This window comes from Clarias gariepinus, chromosome 17, assembly GCF_024256425.1.
Source record: "Clarias gariepinus isolate MV-2021 ecotype Netherlands chromosome 17, CGAR_prim_01v2, whole genome shotgun sequence".
Taxonomy (NCBI): domain Eukaryota; kingdom Metazoa; phylum Chordata; class Actinopteri; order Siluriformes; family Clariidae; genus Clarias; species Clarias gariepinus.
In genome coordinates this window covers 302,257-315,000 of record NC_071116.1, presented here as the reverse complement: position 1 = coordinate 315,000, position 12,744 = coordinate 302,257, and the positions used below count along the sequence as shown (strand labels likewise).

Here is a 12,744-nt window from a genome sequence, read left to right as displayed (position 1 = left end):
ATACCTAAATATAGTAAAGGTTAAAGTCAGAAATCCAACTCGCTGAATTTAAGAGGATTTTGCTTCTTTAATCTGTAATCTACTTCTGTAAAGCTGTAATCTCATTATATCAGATTTACACACACACACACACACACACACGCACACACACACACAGAGTTCCCTGCAGCTGTCTGCTTGTGTCTGTAAGGTGGAGGTCTCTGTACAGAACTGTAACTCACACTGAAACCTTTTTTTCAGATCCTGATTGTGAGAGACAGGGAACATGGTGGATAAGTGAGTCACCAATTCAATTCAATTCAATTAAATTTTATTTGTATAGCGCTTTTAGCAATTTTCATTGCCGCAAAGCAGCTTTACATAGTCAAAAGAATTATTTAGGTTTGTATGAAATGTGAATTTGTATGAATCAAAATGGTCAGTTTGTCCCTGGTGAGCAAGCCGAGGGCGACAGTGGCAAGGAAAAACTCCCTGAGATGGTAATAGGAAGAAACCTTGAGAGGAACCAGACTCAACAGGGAACCCATCCTCATTTGGGTGAAACAAAAAGCAGTAAATGATCTGCATTTATACAGTGTGTAGGGTGGGAGGCAGTTCAGCTATAATAGCTGATGTTAATTGATGTTAATATGGAGTCCAGGTAGTTATTGAAGACCCAGGTAGACTTGTAAGAAGTTCCAGTCATGAACTATCGAACTGTCAAGTCCCCAGAGAAACAGTTGCCAACACCAGTCAAGGCCAGAACCATTTTCTAGGTAGAGAGAATCATTCCCAGACACCAGACGCATCCCAGAGAGACACACGGGGCATCCATGTGACGAGATCTTCAGCCAGAAGCGGGGCACCAGGATGGGTCAGACAGGTCCGGAGGGCAGAGGGAGTCTGGATCACTGGCAGCTCAGGAACGACATGTGTAGCTCGACAGAGAGAGAGAGAAAGAGTGAAAGGGGGGACAGGAGGAGAGAGGAAAAAGAAAGAGGGGGGGAAAGAGAAGAAGAGGAGAGATGGCAGTTAGGTATGGTCACAGTCACACAATGTATAATGTGAATGTATATTAACTGTAGAGTGCAAGCAGAGACTCCGGCAGGACTAACTATGACAGCATAACTAAAAGGGAGAGCCAGAAGGAAACACAAACATGAGGGGGAACTGAGATGTAAAGCAAACAATCACCTCACCGTCAGCAAACCTGAGTGATCAATGAGAGTGGGGAAGACAGCATCCAAACATACCAGTTCACCATAATACTCTACGTCCATGAGTCCCCCAGATCTGCTCCTTTACCTATGGAAAATCTATTTATAAAAATGCTTGGCTAAATAAATAGGTTTTTAGCCTGGACTTAAACACTGAGACTGTGTCTGAGTCCCGAACACTATTTGGAAGACTATTCCATAACTTTGGGGCTTTGTAAGAAAAAGCTCTGCCCCCAGCTGTATTTTTCATAATACGCGGTACTGACAAGCAGCCTGCATCCTTTGATCGAAGTAGGCGTGGCGGATCGTAAGACACTAGCAGTTCGCTCAGGTACTGCGGCGCGAGACCATTTAATGCTTTATATGTCAAGAGTAGTATTTTAAAATCAATGCGAAATTTCACAGGGAGCCAATGGAGTGAAGATAAGATAGGGGTGATGTGCTCATATCTTCTGGTTCTGGTGAGGACTCTCGCTGCTGCATTCTGGACTAGCTGAAGCTTATTTATGCATCTAGCTGAACAACCAGACAGTAAGGCATTACACTAGTCCAACCTAGAGGTGATAAAAGCATGAACTAGTTTTTCTGCGTCGTTTAGCGACAATAAATTTCTTATTCTGGCAATATTTCTGAGGTGAAAGAATGCTATCCTGGTAATATTATCTACATGTGCTTCAAATGAAAGGCTGGAATCAATAATCACACCAAGGTCTTTCACTGTTGCATTTGATGGAACAGAAAGGCCATCTAAAGTTACGGTGTGATCTAAAATTTTACTCCTAGCTGTATGCGGTCCTATGACTAGAACTTCTGTCTTATCCGGATTTAGCAGAAGGAAGTTAATTAGCATCCAATTTCTTATGTCCTGCACACATTGCTCAATTTTAGTAAGCTGTTTTTTCTCATCAGGTTTTGCTGAGACATATAACTGTGTATCGTCAGCATAACAATGAAAACTAATACCATGCTTACGGATTATGTTGCCCAGAGGAAGCATGTAAAGGGAAAAAAGCAGTGGACCTAAAACTGAACCCTGCGGAACGCCAAACTCCACTAGAGAACATGCAGAATAATCACCATTTAAGTCTACATACTGATAACGATGGGTCAGATAGGATCTGAGCCAGGAGAGGGCTGTACCCTTAATTCCCACTACATTTTCTAATCTGTGAAGAAGAATAGCGTGATCAACAGTGTCAAAAGCTGCACTGAGGTCAAGTAATACAAGCATAGTTACACAACCCTGATCAGAGGCCAATAGAATGTCATTTACTACTTTAACGAGCGCTGTCTTTATCTTTTCCAGGATCTTAGAGATAAAGGGGAGGTTTGATATTGGTCTGTAACTGGACAGCTGACAGGGGTCGAGGTCAGGTTTCTTAATTATTGGTTTGATAACTGCTAATTTAAAAGATTTTGGAACATATCCAATGCTGAGTGAAGAATTAATTATTCTCAACAGGGGTTCTATTATTGCTGGTACTATCTGTTTAAGAAAATGTGTCGGTACAGGATCTAATATACAGGTTGATGAATTTGAAGAAGAGATGAGTGAAATTAGTTCATTCTCTTCAAGGGGAGTAAAGTATTCTAGGTTCTGGTCTGACATGGCTAGATTAACATCTGCATCAATTACATTGTTCGGTTTCAAAACCTCAATTTTATGCCTAATATTTACAATTTTATTATTAAAAAAGTTCATGAAGTCCTCACTATTGCATGATGTTGTTGTGGAGATTTCTGCAGTGGTCTTATTTGTGGTTAATTTGGCTACAGCATTAAATAAGAATCTAGGATTATTTTTGTTATTTTCTATAAGAGTGGAGAGATATGTTGATCTAGCTACACTAAGAGCTTTTCTATAGTTCAGGATGCTCTCCTTCCATGCTATTTGAAATACTAGTAATTTAGTTTGACGCCATTTACGTTCTAATTTCCGAGCGGTCTGTTTTAAAGTGCGCGTGTGATCGTTATACCAGGGAGCAAGTTTTTTATCTCTAATAATTTTTCTTTTGACTGGAGCTACATTATCTAGGGTATAGCGAAATGTCGACTCTAAATATTCAGTCGCCTGATCGAGTTCTGTGGGGTCAGACGGTGATCTAATCGAACTTGGGAACTCTGGGAGATTACTGATAAAACTCTGTTTGGTAGTTGATGTGAATGTACGTTTCATACGGTAGCGCGGCGCTGTGTGTACATTATTATTGTGACACACTTGAATTGAGACAAGATAGTGATCTGAGATAACTTCAGATAGTGGTATTGTGAATAAATTTCTTATACTTAATCCAAATAATATTATTAAATCTAAAGTGTGACCTGCTTTATGAGTGGGTCCTACTACACACTGATTTACTCCTACGCGAGTCCAGTATGGACATAAATGCAGTTCTCAGAGGGTCTTCTGGGTTTTTAAAATGAATATTAAAATCTCCAGCAATTAACACTTTGTCTACAGAAACGACTAGGTTTGAGAGGAAATCTGCAAATTCACTAAGAAATTCCGAGTACGGCCCTGGAGGTCTGTAAATGACAATTAGCGGGATCGACTGAGCTGACTTAATATAGTTAAATACACTTATGAAAACATAACTTATGTTACTATAAAGAATTTCAAATGAATTAAATTTGTGTCCGTGTTTTTGTACAAGTCACCACATCGTCTGGGAATCGTATTATATTATAAATACAGATTTATAATAAACTTCAACTGAAATAACACCCTACATCCTGCATATATCTGTTTGGTTACATGTGTGTGTGTGTGTGTGTGTGTGTGTGTGTTTGCTTCAGGGTTTACAAGAAGACGAGCGGTAATGGCCAGGTGAGTCGTCCCTCTCCGTCTGATCCACCAGATCGGACTTTTTAGAACAGAAATCATTTCACTACTTTTCATTTTACATTAATATGCATCAAGGCAAACACACACACCTACTGCAAAATAGAACTCGAGTTTACTGAGGTGCACATCATTGTTGTGTGTGTGTGTGTGTGTGTGTGTGGTGCGCTCAGCTCACTCTGTACCTGGGAAAGAGGGATTATGTTGACAACGTAGACAGCGTGGAGCCTGTTGGTGAGAACAAACAAACCTGGAACTAAATACAGTGTACAGAGAGGTGTGTGTAGTGTGGTCTACTGAGACTGTGTATATGTGTGTGTGTGTGTGTGTTTCTTGTAGAGGGTGTGGTGAAGATCGACCCCAGTGACCTGGGAGACAGGAAAGGTAATAAATACTTTGTATTATTCTTATTTACGCAAAATTAGACAGATATGTTATACGTGTGTGTGTGTGTGTGTGTGTGTGTGTGTTCAGTGTGGGTCCAGCTGTGCTGTGCGTTCCGGTACGGTAACGAGGACTTGGATGTGATCGGACTGATTTTCAGGAAGGACATCTGGATCACTCACACCCAGCTTTACCCCGAGGCTGGACACAAACCCCAGCTCACTGACATGCACAACACACTGCTGAAGAAAGCTGGGGAGCAGGCGTACCCCTTCACCTTCACCGTACGACACACACACACACACACACACACACACCAATCTCTAATAGTTTCCACTAGATTCTCAGGTTACTGTTAAACACCACTAGATCCCAGTAGGAAGGAGACAAGTGCTCATCAGAATGAATCATCAGGAACCTTCAGGAACCTTCAGGAACCATGCACATTAACACCATTAGGACCACTAAATCTATAAAGGTTTATAATGATGAATCTGTTAGCGGTTACTAAGGCAGTAAAACATTTTTTTCTCTCTCTTTTATTGGATTAATGTTTTATCTCCTAAATAAAACTTCCTGTTTTTGTTTTGTTTTTTCATTTCAGATCCCAACCAATCTCCCGTGTTCCATCACCCTGCAGCCCGGCCCGGATGATCAAGGAAAGAAGGTGCTTCGCTCGCTCGCTGATTCATCCCGAGTAAACGTGTAGTATGTGAGCGGTGTAGCGGTGATGACAGAGTCTCCTGTGCTCCTCTTTTGCAGCCCTGTGGCGTGGACTTCGAGGTGAAAGCGTACGTAGCCAAACAGGCAGAAGATCCGAACGAGAAAATCGAGAAGAAGTGAGTATATAATACCACTATGACATATCTATATTGGTCCAATATATCTCTGCTCTGTGCTAATGCTGGCTGAAATACGCTAAAAGCTAATGCTACACAATTAGAAATGACATGCTAATATACTGGTGTGCTGTTTACATTGTGTTTGGTTACTGAGCGCTAACACTGCTGCAATATTCTGTGTGATAATATCACTGCTATAATTATTCTAGTTACTTTTTCACATTTAGCTTTCCCTCAGACTGCACTGTGTGTGTGTGTGTGTGTGTGTGTGTGTGTTCCAGGGACACATGTCGTCTGGTTATCCGTAAGTCCCAGTACGCTCCGCTGAACACAGGAGCCGGACAGAAGGCAGAACTCTGTAAGAGCTTCATGCTGTCGGACAAACCGCTGCTGCTGGAGGCGTCGCTGGAGAAAGACGTACGGCTTCACTCACACTGCTGCTGTAGTTGTGTTTTTGTAGTGTTGCAGTTGTGTTGTTGTAGTTGTGTTGTTGGTTTGTGTTGTAGTAGTGTTGTAGTGTTGTAGTAGTGTAGTAGTGTTGTAGTAGTGTTGTGTTGTTGTAGTAGTGTTGTTGGTTTGTGTTGTAGTAGTGTTGTAGTGTTGTAGTAGTGTAGTAGTGTTGTAGTAGTGTTGTGTTGTTGTAGTAGTGTTGTTGGTTTGTGTTGTAGTAGTGTTGTAGTGTTGTAGTAGTGTAGTAGTGTTGTAGTAGTGTTGTGTTGTTGTAGTAGTGTTGTTGTAGTGTTGTAGTTGTGTTGTAGTTGTGTTGTTGGTTTAGTGTTGTAGTTGTGTAGTAGTGTTGTAGTTGTGTTTTAGTAGTGTTGTAGTGTTGTAGTAGTGTTGTAGTGTTGTAGTAGTGTTGTAGTGTTGTAGTGTTGTAGTAGTGTTGTAGTAGTGTTGTAGTGTTGTAGTGTTGTTGTAGTAGTGTTGTAGTAGTGTTGTAGTAGTGTTGTTGTAGTGTTGTAGTAGTGTTGTAGTGTTGTAGTGTTGTTGTAGTAGTGTTGTAGTGTTGTAGTAGTGTTGTAGTAGTGTTGTAGTGTTGTAGTAGTGTTGTAGTAGTGTAGTAGTGTTGTAGTGTTGTAGTGTGTGCTTCATGATGAGGATTAAGAGGTGTCGTGTGTTGTTTGTGTCACTGACAGGTTTATTACCACGGAGAAACCATTCCTGTTAAAGTGAAGGTAAAGAACGACACCAACAAAGTGGTGAATAAAATCAGAATCACTGGTGAGTTTACTTCTGTCCACACACACACACACACACACACACACACACACACAATAAGAGCAACACATAAATGCCACATTACTGATGTATTTTAATGTTAATGTAATTTAATTGTATTCAATTAAATGGTATAATCGCGTGTTTCAGTTGATCAGACGACCGATGTGATTCTCTACTCCGCTGATAAATACACCAAGTCTGTCCTGAACCAGGAGTTTGCGTGAGTTTTTAACACTTTACTACTAAACATCTAACATCCAGGAGTTTGCGTGCTGGGTGGGTTTCCTCCGGGTTCTCCGGTTTCCTCCCACAGTTCATAGACGTGCAGATTAGACTAATTAACGGCCCCCCTATTATGTGTGTGTAAATGTGCGTGTTTGTGTGTGTTAGTCTAAATGTGGATCAAGGCTAAACCCAGGTCTGATTTACACCGACCCTCCACCGGGAGTCTGACACACACTTGTAGAGTGTGTAGGGGAAGTGAACGAGGGTCTCCGTTTGTTCCTCACAGGGAGACAGTGGAGGCGAACTCATCGGCAGAGAAAGTTCTCCGCATCACACCGCTGCTCGCACAGAACAAAGAGAAACGAGGACTGGCTGTGGACGGGAAACTGAAATACGAGGACACAAATCTGGCGTCCACCACACTGTCAGTCTCTCTCTCTCTCACACACACACACACACACACACACACTGCTGTATGGTACTATTATTATTATTATGATTAAGGTGATCAATCATCATTGTGTGTGTGTGTCTGTGTGTGTGTGTGCAGTGTAAGGCCGGGGATGGACAGAGAGATTTTGGGGATTATGGTGTTTTATAAAATCACGGTTCACCTGCTGGTGTCTGGAGGAGGGTGAGACGCTCGCGCTGAAACATCACTTAATAATAAATGAAGTAATAATAAAGTTCTAAATAATGTTTAGTGAATATTTAATGGTTTGTGTGTGTGTGTGTGTGTGTGTGTGTGTGTGTGTGTGTGTGTGTTTCAGGCTATTGGGAGGTCTGACTGGCAGGTAAATCTCATAATCTTCATATTAAACAGCAAAGATCTCAAATAAATACAAACTCCATCTCTATCAGCCAGTTTAACACACCCCTCACCCCTACCCGCCCCCCCCCCCCCCCCCTCTCCTAGTGACGTGGCGGTGGAGTTGCCTCTGACTCTGATGCACCCCAAACCCACAGGTACACACCTCTGTGTTTATCTTATTCGCCTTTTATTCTGCTGCAGAAAGAGAGGAACAGAGAGTGTGTGCAGTATCTCAGTTGGTGTGCAGCAGGTTGTGAGATCAAACCCCTGATCTCTCTCTCACTCTCTCTCTCTCTCTCTCTCTCTGTGTGTGTGGATCTGCAGCGTGAGTGATGTGAACACAGATCCCTCATCTAGTTTGCTTCCACAGCAACATGGAGAAGACATGTAGAGGACATCTGTTCTCTATCACTTAGGACGTTCCAAAGGACGAGAGGACTGAAGACGTGTCTCAAAGTCTCTGGTTGTGTAATTTAGTGATTAACTGTAATTTAGAGTTTTTTTGCAGCAGCAGCTTTCTTCAGTCATCTAATAATCATCATTACTGCAGCATCATCCTCTTACTCAGCACACACACACACACACACACACACTGTCTGAAGAGCATAAATTTATTCTCTTATTTATCTTAATGTTTCTTTATTGAAGTTTGAAAGTGAAATGTGATGTTATTGTGTAATTGTAGTAAAAACACTTGTGTGATGTCACATATATCTGAGATAAACCCCACAGCACCCAATAAAGACTAATAAAACCCTGAGTGTATTGAAGTGTGTGTGGTGTGTACTGAGGAAATATGAAAAATCTTTAGTAACTGTAAGGAAAGACTGAACCGTATCATGTAGAACCCAAGCTATGGTTCCTGGAGGACAGAGCAGTCAGAGAGAACAGGAGCCAGACCGGACTGGACTGGACCGGACTGGACTGGACCGGACTGGACTGGACTGGACCAGATGGATGACGAGCCAAGCAATAAAACAGAGCTGATGTCTTCCTTCCATCAGACTCACCTCACTGCTCCCATCACATCATTATTAAATATAGTGAGGTGTGTGTGTGTGTGTGTGTGTGTGTGTGTGCGTGTGTGTGTGAGTGTATTTACACTTCACCTCATGTCTGTATGGAACTCAATGTACTTCTGGACCTTTAGTGCCGTATTCAGGGTGTGATGTCACACATCTTAAAGACAAAATGTCTTCTTTAGATGTGTGTGTGTGTGTGTGTGTGTGTGTGTGTTTATGATGGCAGTCTAGATACTATTGAAAATTCCTGGCTCAGATACTTTGTTTAAGAAAGATCTAATCACCATAATGTGGAGCTGGTGTGTGAATGAGGGTTTAACCTTTTAGCTTTTACAAGAGAAAGAGAAGAAGAATACAAATATTATCCCAGGGTGACATGTGAGCGTCAGTGTGATGAGCGTCAAAATATTACTCAAGTAAGAGTTAAAAGTATTCGGTGCAAAGACTAAAGTAATGTGTTACTGTTTCATCGTAATGTCCAATTTATTATTTTAGAAATTTTAATAATTATATTAATTATTGTAATTTTTTATTGAAATATCAATATACACATTACACAGTATATATACACAAAATATATTATATTATATGTATATTATAATATAAGACACCGCAGTATGAAGCTGTTCTTGTGCAAGTGAATCATGCTTTTTATATGATCCCAGGAATGCTGGCTGTTTTTTCCCCCACTATGCCGCCAGATTGTTTGTGGTCATGTGACTACATGTGATTATTAGATAATGTAGCTCCAGTTAAAAGGAAAATTATTAGAGATAAGAAACTCGCTCCCTGATATAACGATCACACGCGCACTCTAAAACAGGCCGTTCGAAAATTAGAATGTAAATGGCGTCAAACTAAATTGTTAGTATTTCAAATAGCATGGAAGGAGAGCATCCTGAACTATAGAAAAGCTCTTAGTGTAGCTAGATCAACATATCTCTCCACTCTTATAGAAAATAACAAAAATAATCCTAGATTCTTATTTAATGCTGTAGCCAAATTAACCAGAAATAAGACCACTGCAGAAATCTCCACAACAACATCATGCAATAGTGAGGACTTCATGAACTTTTTTAATAACAAAATCATAAATATTAGGCAAAAAATTTAGGTTTTGAAACCGAACAATGTAATTGATGCAGATGTTAATCTAGCCATGTCAGATCAGAACCTAGAATACTTTACTCCCCTTGAAGAGAATGAACTAATTTCACTCATCTCTTCTGCAAATTCATCAACCTGTATATTAGATCCTGTACCGACACATTTTCTTAAACAGATAGTACCAGCAATAATAGAACCCCTGTTGAGAATAATTAATTCTTCACTCAGCATTGGTTATGTTCCAAAATCTTTTAAATCAGCAGTTAGTAAACTGATTATTAAGAAAACCTGACCTCGACCCCTGTCAGCTGTCCAGTTACAGACCAATATCAAACCTCCCCTTTATCTCTAAGATTCTGGAAAAGATAGTAGCGGAGCAGCTATGCTCATATATACATAGAAATGGCATACATGAACTGTATCAGTCAGGATTTAGGCCTCATCACAGTACAGAGACAGCACTCGTTAAAGTAGTAAATGACCTCCTATTGGCCTCTGATCAGGGTTGTGTAACTATGCTTGTGTTACTCGACCTCAGTGCAGCTTTTGACATCATTGATCATGGTATTTTTCTTCACAGATTAGAAAATGTAGTAGGAATTAAGGGAACAGCCCTCTCCTGGCTCAGATCCTATTTGACTGATCGTTATCAGATTGTAGATTTAGATGGTGACCATTCCTCATGTTCTCAAGTGGAGTTTGATGTTCCACAGGGTTCAGTTTTAGGCCCACTGCTTTTTTCCCTTTACATGCTTCCTCTGGGCAACATAATCCGTAAGCATGGTATTAGTTTTCATTGTTATGCTGATGACACACATGTATACGTTTCAGCAAGACCAGATAAGAAAAACCAGTTTACTAAAGTTGAGCAATGTGTGCAGGACATAAGAGATTGGATGTTAATTAATTTCCTCCTGCTTAATCCTGATAAGACAGAAGTTCCAGTCATAGGACCACAAGCAGCTAGAAGTAAGCTTTCTGATCACATTGTGATTTTAAATTGCCTTTCTGTCCCATCAAGTGCATCAGTAAAAGACTTTGGTGTGATTATAGATTCCAGCCTTTCACTTAAAGCACATGTAGATAATATTACCAGGATAGCATTCTTTCACCTCAGAAATATTGCCAAGATAAGAAATATCTTCTTCTTTGTCTTTCGACGGTTCCCTTTCAGGGGTCACCACAGCGAATCATCTGCCTCCATCTAACCCTATCCTCTGCATCCTCTTCTCTCACACCAACTAACTTCATGTCCTCTCTCACTGCATCCATAAATCTAATTTTTCTCATAATTTACCATCTCTCCTCTGAACATGTCCAAACCACCTCAATCTGGCCTCTCTGACTTTATCTCCAAAACATCTAACATGGGTCGTCCCTCTGATGAACTCATTCTTGATCCTATCCATCCTTGTCACTCCCAAAGAGAACCTCAACATCTTCAGCTCTGCCTCCTGTCTTTTCTTCATTGCCGCTGTCTCTAAGCCGTAGAGCATCGCTGGTCTCACCACTGTCCTGTACACCTTTCCTTTCATTCTCGCTGATACTCTTTTATCGCACAACACACATGACACTTTTCTCCACCCATTTCAACCTGCCTGTACCCACCTCTGCCAAAATAATAAATATATTCTCACCAAATTATGCAGAAAAACTAGTTTAAGACAGTACATGACTTCCCTTATCCAGTGGCTAAATGTTGGTGGATCGGGTCTTTCCATTTAGTCAAGATTAATCTCCAAAAGGGAACAGAAGGCCAATATTTAAATTTTTCTTTGGTTAAAACTGGTGTTTTCTGGAGGCACACCAAACAATGCAATAAATGGAGATGGCTCTACTATCTCTCCAAATACTCCAGAAAAAGTCTCAAAAATATTGGTCCAGAACATGTAGAGTCTTGGACAAGTCCAGAACATATGCAGCAGAGTTGCAGGAGCCTGTCTGCATCTGTCACACGTGGTGTCTATATCAGCTTTAATCTTAGAAAGTCTGACTTTTGACCAATGTAGACGATGCACAATCTTAAATTGTATTACAGCATGTCTAAGGCAAATGGATGATGAGAAAATTCCCTGTATTATTTTGTGCCAGATTTCCTCTGAAATTGGTTCATCTAAATCTGTCTCCCATTTATTCCTAAGTAAGTCTAAGGGTGTTAAATCATACATATTGAGTATTTCATAAATCCTGCGTATAGTTTGTTTTTGGACTGATTTACATTCAAATATTGAATCTAATAAAGAAAGTGGAGGGCATGATGGGAAATTATTAGAATTCAATGCCACAAAGTTCCGAAGCTGCAAGTACCTATAAAAATGTGATTTGGGAATGTCGTATTTCTGCACCAACTGTTCGAAGGATGCAAAATTACCATCAATATAGAGTTCAGACAATAAACCAAACCCTTTCTAGCCCAAACTTTAAAGGCATCATCCATCATAGACGGAAGAAACATGTAATTTTTTGTAATTGGGGCAGCCTGTGGTAACTCCTTAAGGGAAAACGATAGTCTGAATTGATTCCAGATTTTAACTGAATGTATAACAACTGGATTAGAGGTCAAACTAGAGATTGGTTGAATAAATGGTATTTTAGAACACAATAATGCTATTAGAGAAGTGGGCCTAACTGAAGCCCCCTCCAGAATTGTCCAAACAGGGGGATTAATGTCATTATTTAACCAGAACAACAGCGCTCTTATATTGGCTGCCCAGTGATAATACAGGAAATTTGGAAGTGCCATCCCTCCTTTTGCATGAGGTCTCTGCAGTATACTTCTTTTAATTCTTGGTGTTTTTTTGTTCCAAATAAAGGTTTAAATCTGATTATTTAATTTGAAGAAGAAAGATTTTGTTAAAAATAACGGAAGGCACTGAAAAATATACAAAAACTTGGGCAATACACTCATTTTTATTGTATTAATTCTTCCACCCAATGAAAGATGGAGGTGGTCCCAACGCTCAAGATCTTGTTTTAGATTGGATAAGAGAGGTGGATAATTGGCTCCGAACAAGTCTTTATGATCATGCGTAACCCAAATCCCAAGGTTTTTAAATTTTTTTAAGGCTAATTTTAAAGAAAATTGAGCTTAAAG

General features: G+C 40.2%; 1 protein-coding gene across 1 annotated transcript in view; it reads left to right on the top strand.

Annotated features, from left to right (window-relative positions):
- arr3a (arrestin 3a, retinal (X-arrestin)) overlaps window positions 1-8,281 on the top strand; it is a 9,173-nt gene extending 892 nt beyond the window's left edge. Inside the window, exons 2-16 of the mRNA XM_053516409.1 lie at window positions 241-276; window positions 3,993-4,023; window positions 4,212-4,272; window positions 4,378-4,422; window positions 4,513-4,706; window positions 5,027-5,089; window positions 5,185-5,261; window positions 5,546-5,681; window positions 6,401-6,485; window positions 6,633-6,705; window positions 6,997-7,134; window positions 7,261-7,344; window positions 7,481-7,504; window positions 7,627-7,676; window positions 7,846-8,281. Coding sequence (XP_053372384.1) covers window positions 266-276; window positions 3,993-4,023; window positions 4,212-4,272; window positions 4,378-4,422; window positions 4,513-4,706; window positions 5,027-5,089; window positions 5,185-5,261; window positions 5,546-5,681; window positions 6,401-6,485; window positions 6,633-6,705; window positions 6,997-7,134; window positions 7,261-7,344; window positions 7,481-7,504; window positions 7,627-7,676; window positions 7,846-7,850 — 1,077 coding nt within the window. The 5' untranslated portion in view covers window positions 241-265 and the 3' untranslated portion in view covers window positions 7,851-8,281. The remainder of the gene's footprint in view (window positions 1-240; window positions 277-3,992; window positions 4,024-4,211; window positions 4,273-4,377; window positions 4,423-4,512; window positions 4,707-5,026; window positions 5,090-5,184; window positions 5,262-5,545; window positions 5,682-6,400; window positions 6,486-6,632; window positions 6,706-6,996; window positions 7,135-7,260; window positions 7,345-7,480; window positions 7,505-7,626; window positions 7,677-7,845) is intronic.
- Window positions 8,282-12,744: the final 4,463 nt, after the last annotated feature.